Source organism: Panulirus ornatus, chromosome 15 (genome assembly GCF_036320965.1).
Source record: "Panulirus ornatus isolate Po-2019 chromosome 15, ASM3632096v1, whole genome shotgun sequence".
In the NCBI taxonomy this organism is placed as follows: Eukaryota; Metazoa; Arthropoda; class Malacostraca; order Decapoda; family Palinuridae; genus Panulirus; species Panulirus ornatus.
In genome coordinates this window covers 49,310,368-49,318,058 of record NC_092238.1, presented here as the reverse complement: position 1 = coordinate 49,318,058, position 7,691 = coordinate 49,310,368, and the positions used below count along the sequence as shown (strand labels likewise).

Here is a 7,691-nt window from a genome sequence, read left to right as displayed (position 1 = left end):
GTTTTATGGGAAGAAATCGATCGAAAGAGTCAAGGCATGTAGAGAGCATCAGATTGGGGAAGAGCAGTGTGGTTTCGGAAATGGTTGAGGATGGGTTGATCAGGGTCTTGCTTTGAAAAATGTTTGAAAATACCTATAAAAATAAATGGATTTGTATGTAGCATCTATGGCCATGGAGAAGGCATATGATAGAGATGAAAGAGATGCTCTGTGGGAGGCAAGTTGCGAGAAGCAGTGAAAACTTGTTATCGAGGATGCAAGGCATATGTACGAGTAGGAAGAGAGGAAATTGGTTGGTTCCCAGTACATATTGGTTTGCGGCTGGGGTGCGTGATGTTTCCATTGTTGGTTAATTTGTTCATAGATGTGGTTGTTAGGGAGGTGAATGCCAGTGTTTTGGAGAGAGGGGCAAGTATGCAGTCTTGTGGATGAGAGGGCGTAGGAAGTGAGTCTGTTATTGTTTGCTGATGATACAGTTCTGGTGGCTGAATCGGGGGAGAAACTGTAGAACTGGTGACTGAGTTTCGTAAAATGTGTAAAAGAAGAAAGCTGCGAGTAAATATGAATAAGAGGAAGGTTATTAGGTACAGTAAGGTTGAGGGTTAAGTCAATTAGGAGGTAAGCTTGACTGGAAAAAAGCTGGAGGAAGTGAAGTGTTTTAGATATCTGGGAGTGGAATTGGCAGCAGATGGAACCATGGAAGCGTAAGTGAGGCACAGGGTGGGGGAGGGGGCGAAATTTCTGGGTGTTGAAGAATGTGTGGAAGGCGAGAACATTATCTCGCAAAGCAAAAATGCGGTTGTTTGAAGGATTAGTGATTCCAACAATGTTATATGGTTGTGGTGCGTGGCTATACATAGGGTTGTGCGGAGGTTGGATATGCTGGAAATGAGATATCTAAGGACAATTTGTGGTGTGAGGTGTTTTGATCGAGTAATTAACTAAAGGGGAAGAAAGATGTGTGCTAACAAAAATAGTTTGATCACATGGAGAGAATGAGTGAGGAAAGATTGACAAAGACGATATATGTGTCAGAGGTGGGGAAACAAGAAGTGGGAGACTGAATTGGAGGTGGAAGGATGAAGTGAAAAAAGTTTAGAGCGATCGGGGCCAGAACATGCAGGAGGGATAAAGGCGTGCAAGGAATAGAATAGAGTGAATTGGAACGACATAGTATGCCGGGATCGACGTGATGTCAATGGATTCAACCAGGGCATGTGAAGCGTCTGGGGTAAACAATGGAAAGTTTTCTGGGGTCTGAATGTGTAAAGGGTTTATGGTTTCGGTGCCTTACACATGGCAGCTAGAGAATGATTGTGAACGAATGTGGCCTTTATTGTCTTTTCCTAGCGATATCTCGCAGGTGTGCGGAGGGAGGGGAAGGGGGATGTCATTTCGAGTACATAGTATTCAAATAGTCATTTCCTATAAAAGGCGATCATAGCCTAGTGGTACCGCTCCCGACTGTTGCGAAAGGGTCCCAGGCTCGATCCTAGCTGTTGGAGGTTTGTATGTTCTATGAATGTATACGTTCATATGCACTTTGTTCGTATTCCTATGCCTCCGCGTTGTACAGTCAAGTTTGGTAAAATGCTATCTGGCTGGCTGTGTAAGCCTAATGGGAAAAGAACGGTGTACACCTCGTTGCTCACCACCGTGAGACGAAGGGTATTCGAGTGCATAGTATCCTAATAGTCATTACCTTATTGGGGATTAATGGTACCGCTCCCGTCCGTTGCACAGGGTTCCAGGTTCGATCCTGTCTGTTGGAGGTTTGTATGTTCTAAGAAGGTGTGCGTTCATATGCAATATATATATATATATATATATATATATATATATATATATATATATATATATATATATATATATATATATATATATATATATATTTTTTTTTTATATACTTTGTCGCTGTCTCCCGCGTTTGCGAGGTAGCGCAAGGAAACAGACGAAAGAAATGGCCCAACCCACCCCCATACACATGTATATACATACGTCCACACACGCAAATATACATACCTACACAGCTTTCCATGGTTTACCCCAGACGCTTCACATGCCTTGATTCAATCCACTGACAGCACGTCAACCCCGGTATACCACATCGCTCCAATTCACTCTATTCCTTGCCCTCCTTTCACCCTCCTGCATGTTCAGGCCCCGATCACACAAAATCTTTTTCACTCCATCTTTCCACCTCCAATTTGGTCTCCCTCTTCTCCTCGTTCCCTCCACCTCCGACACATATATCCTCTTGGTCAATCTTTCCTCACTCATTCTCTCCATGTGCCCAAACCACTTCAAAACACCCTCTTCTGCTCTCTCAACCACGCTCTTTTTATTTCCACACATCTCTCTTACCCTTACGTTACTCACTCGATCAAACCACCTCACACCACACATTGTCCTCAAACATCTCATTTCCAGCACATCCATCCTCCTGCGCACAACTCTATCCATAGCCCACGCCTCGCAACCATACAACATTGTTGGAACCACTATTCCTTCAAACATACCCATTTTTGCTTTCCGAGATAATGTTCTCGACTTCCACACATTCTTCAAGGCCCCCAGAATTTTCGCCCCCTCCCCCACCCTATGATCCACTTCCGCTTCCATGGTTCCATCCGCTGCCAGATCCACTCCCAGATATCTAAAACACTTCACTTCCTCCAGTTTTTCTCCATTCAAACTCACCTCCCAATTGACTTGACCCTCAACCCTACTGTACCTAATAACCTTGCTCTTATTCACATTTACTCTTAACTTTCTTCTTCCACACACTTTACCAAACTCAGTCACCAGCTTCTGCAGTTTCTCACATGAATCAGCCACCAGCGCTGTATCATCAGCGAACAACAACTGACTCACTTCCCAAGCTCTCTCATCCCCAACAGACTTCATACTTGCCCCTCTTTCCAAAATCTTGCATTTACCTCCCTAACAACCCCATCCATAAACAAATTAAACAACCATGGAGACATCACACACCCCTGCCGCAAACCTACATTCACTGAGAACCAATCACTTTCCTCTCTTCCTACACGTACACATGCCTTACATCCTCGATAAAAACTTTTCACTGCTTCTAACAACTTGCCTCCCACACCATATATTCTTAATACCTTCCACAGAGCATCTCTATCAACTCTATCATATGCCTTCTCCAGATCCATAAATGCTACATACAAATCCATTTGCTTTTCTAAGTATTTCTCACATACATTCTTCAAAGCAAACACCTGATCCACACATCCTCTACCACTTCTGAAACCACACTGCTCTTCCCCAATCTGATGCTCTGTACATGCCTTCACCCTCTCAATCAATACCCTCCCATATAATTTACCAGGAATACTCAACAAACTTATACCTCTGTAATTTGAGCACTCACTCTTATCCCCTTTGCCTTTGTACAATGGCACTATGCACGCATTCCGCCAATCCTCAGGCACCTCACCATGAGTCATACATACATTAAATAACCTTACCAACCAGTCAACAATACAGTCACCCCCTTTTTTAATAAATTCCACTGCAATACCATCCAAACCTGCTGCCTTGCCGGCTTTCATCTTCCGCAAAGCTTTCACTACCTCTTCTCTGTTTACCAAATCATTTTCCCTAACCCTCTCACTTTGCACACCACCTCGACCAAAACACCCTATATCTGCCACTCTATCATCAAACACATTCAACAAACCTTCAAAATACTCACTCCATCTCCTTCTCACATCACCACTACTTGTTATCACCTCCCCATTTGCGCCCTTCACTGAAGTTCCCATTTGCTCCCTTGTCTTACGCACTTTATTTACCTCCTTCCAGAACATCTTTTTATTCTCCCTAAAATTTAAAGATACTCTCTCACCCCAACTCTCATTTGCCCTTTTTTTCACCTCTTGCACCTTTCTCTTGACCTCCTGTCTCTTTCTTTTATACATCTCCCACTCAATTGCTTTTTTTCCCTGCAAAAATCGTCCAAATGCCTCTCTCTTCTCTTTCACTAATACTCTTACTTCTTCATCCCACCACTCACTACCCTTTCTAATCAACCCACCTCCCACTCTTCTCATGCCACAAGCATCTTTTGCGCAATCCATCACTGATTCCCTAAATACATCCCATTCCTCCCCCACTCCCCTTACTTCCATTGTTCTCACCTTTTTCCATTCTGTACTCAGTCTCTCCTGGTACTTCCTCACACAGGTCTCCTTCCCAAGCTCACTTACTCTCACCACCCTCTTCACCCCAACATTCACTCTTCTTTTCTGAAAACCCATACAAATCTTCACCTTAGCCTCCACAAGATAATGATCAGACATCCCTCCAGTTGCACCTCTCAGCACATTAACATCCAAAAGTCTCTCTTTCGCACGCCTGTCAATTAACACGTAATCCAATAACGCTCTCTGGCCATCTCTCCTACTTACATAAGTATACTTATGTATATCTCGCTTTTTAAACCAGGTATTCCCAATCATCAGTCCTTCTTCAGCACATAAATCTACAAGCTCTTCACCACTTCCATTTACAACACTGAACACCCCATGTATACCAATTATTCCCTCAACTGCCACATTACTCACCTTTGCATTCAAATCACCCATCACTATAACCCGGTCTCGTGCATCAAAACCACTAACACACTCATTCAGCTGCTCCCAAAACACTTGCCTCTCATGATCTTTCTTCTCATGCCCAGGTGCATATGCACCAATAATCACCCACCTCTCTCCATCAACTTTCAGTTTTACCCATATTAATCGAGAATTTACTTTCTTACATTCTATCACATACTCCCACAACTCCTGTTTGAGGAGTATTGCTACTCCTTCCCTTGCTCTTGTCCTCTCACTAACCCCTGACTTTACGCCCCAGACATTCCCAAACCACTCTTCCCCTTTACCCTTGAGCTCGTTTCACTCAGAGCCAAAACATCCAGGTTCCTTTCCTCAGAGATACTACCTATCTCTCCTTTTTTCACATCTTGGTTACATCCACACACATTTAGGCACCTCACTCTGAGCCTTCGAGGAGGATGAGCACTCCCCGCGTGACTCCTTCTTCTGTTTCCCATTTTAGAAAGTTAATACAAGGAGGGGAGGATTGCTGGCCCCCCGCTCCCGTCCCCTCTAGTCGCTTTCTACGACACGCGAGGAATACGTGGGAAGCATTCTTTCACCCCTATCCCCAGGGATAATATACATATATATATACATATACACATACACACACATACACATACATACGCACATATACACACACACACACACATACATATATATACATATGAAAAATGTAAGAAACAATTTAGAAAACTGAAACTTCTAGCTTGAAATGAATGAAAAAATGAATGTCACATAATGGTTCAACCTCTGGCTATGGAAAAAGGAAATGTATAATTTATTTACACAAACGTCAATAGCAGTTCTCATCAGTTTAACCACTGTATCAATAAGCTTCAATGTCTAAGCTACATTTTTCTCCAATTTCACTATTTTCTTGTCAAAACACCAATAATAATGTGATAAAAATACATAACTATGTCATGCAAACAATGATGACAGATATCAAAGTATTACACATGAAATGCATCCAGTGTTCAAGACTGTTGGACTAGAGGCTGAGCGCGCTGGCAACAACAGCATCCCCATCCTCGCTTGTCAACCTAACGGGAGATATGAGCCTGTCCAGTGTTACAAAGATCTTTGTTTCTGTGTGGACGAATGGTCAGGGAACAGCTTGGATGGCACAGTGGTCAAGAATGGCACTCCAGATTGCTCTCGACCAATGCCTCATGCTCGGGATTGGCCAGGTTGCACTGGAGAAACTAAGGCCAAGTTCATTAAGGACCTGAAGAAGTATTTACTGAGCAAGGCGGAGGGAGGTGACAGAGGTGCAGGGCATAGTCGTCTACGCAGTCAGTTGAGGAGTTCGCTGCTACCTATCACTTCCGCAACCTCGACAGAAACAATAACAACTACTTAGAGAAGAAGAAAAAGAGACTAGCAAAGAGATTTTTGAAAAGCAACCCAAAACTGAAACAGTGTGGACGAAAGATTACAAAATACTGTGATGCGGACAGGGATAACAGGATGTCACTAGAAGAGTGGGTCGCCTGTGTTGTCTTCAAGCAAAACGATACTGACACACCGATTCTCAAAGGATTTCGAGCTGTTGTCCCCGGTGTTGACCAACTATCTTCGAGACAATCTGGAATCAGCTTGGACACCTCTGGCTGAGGAAGCCTGGACTCAGGCATTTAAGGTCATCGTAAGTGTGACCTTCTCCACCTATGAAGCTCCTGAATATATATATATATATATATATATATATATATATATATATATATATATATATATATATATATATATTATATATATATATATATATATATTATATATATATATATATATATATAATATATATATATATGCAAAAGGGTGAAAGGAGGGCAAGGAATAGAGTGAATTGGAGCGATGTGGTATACCGGGGTTGACGTGCTGTCAGTGGATTGAATCAAGGCATGTGAAGCGTCTGGGGTAAACCATGGAAAGCTGTGTAGGTATGTATATTTGCGTGTGTGGACGTATGTATATACATGTGTATGGGGGTGGGTTGGGCCATTTCTTTCGTCTGTTTCCTTGCGCTACCTCGCAAACGCGGGAGACAGCGACAAAGCAAAAAAAAAAATATATATATAATATATAAAAATAAATAAATAAATATATATATATATATATATATATATATATATATATTATATATATATATATATATATATAATATATATATATATATATATATATATATATATATATATATATATATATATTGGGAGGTGAGTTTGAATGGAGAAAAACTGGAAGAAGTGAAGTGTTTTAGATATCTGGGAGTGGATCTGGCAGCGGATGGAACCATGGAAGCGGAAGTGGATCATAGGGTGGGGGAGGGGGCGAAAATTTTGGGAGCCTTGAAGAATGTGTGGAAGTCGAGAACATTATCTCGGAAAGCAAAAATGGGTATGTTTGAAGGAATAGTGGTTCCAACAATGCTGTATGGTTGCGAGGCGTGGGCTATGGATAGAGTTGTGCGCAGGAGGATGGATGTGCTGGAAATGAGATGTTTGAGGACAATGTGTGGTGTGAGGTGGTTTGATCGAGTAAGTAACGTAAGGGTAAGAGAGATGTGTGGAAATGAAAAGAGCGTGGTTGAGAGAGCAGAAGAGGGTGTTTTGAAATGGTTTGGGCACATAGAGAGAATGAGTGAGGAAAGATTGACCAAGAGGATATATGTGTCGGAGGTGGAGGGAACGAGAAGAGGGAGACCAAATTGGAGGTGGAAAGATGGAGTGAAAAAGATTTTGTGTGATCGGGGCCTGAACATGCAGGAGGGTGAAAGGAGGGCAAGGAATAGAGTGAATTGGAGCGATGTGGTGTACCGGGGTTGACGTGCTGTCAGTGGATTGAATCAAGGCATGTGAAGCGTCTGGGGTAAACCATGGAAAGCTGTGTAGGTATGTATATTTGCGTGTGTGTACGTATGTATATACATGTGTATGGGGGTGGGTTGGGCCATTTCTTTCGTCTGTTTCCTTGCGCTACCTCGCAAATGCGGGAGACAGCGGAAAAAAAAAAATATATATATATATATACATATATATATATATATATATATATATATAT

General features: G+C 42.2%; 1 protein-coding gene across 1 annotated transcript in view; it reads left to right on the top strand.

The window, feature by feature from the left end:
- The first annotated feature begins 5,595 nt into the window (after nucleotides 1–5,595).
- LOC139753633 (SPARC-related modular calcium-binding protein 2-like) overlaps nucleotides 5,596–7,691 on the top strand; it is a 15,111-nt gene continuing 13,015 nt past the window's right edge. Inside the window, exons 1-2 of the mRNA XM_071670243.1 lie at nucleotides 5,596–5,763; nucleotides 5,916–6,182. Of these exons, the coding sequence (XP_071526344.1) occupies nucleotides 5,596–5,763; nucleotides 5,916–6,182 (435 nt within the window). The remainder of the gene's footprint in view (nucleotides 5,764–5,915; nucleotides 6,183–7,691) is intronic.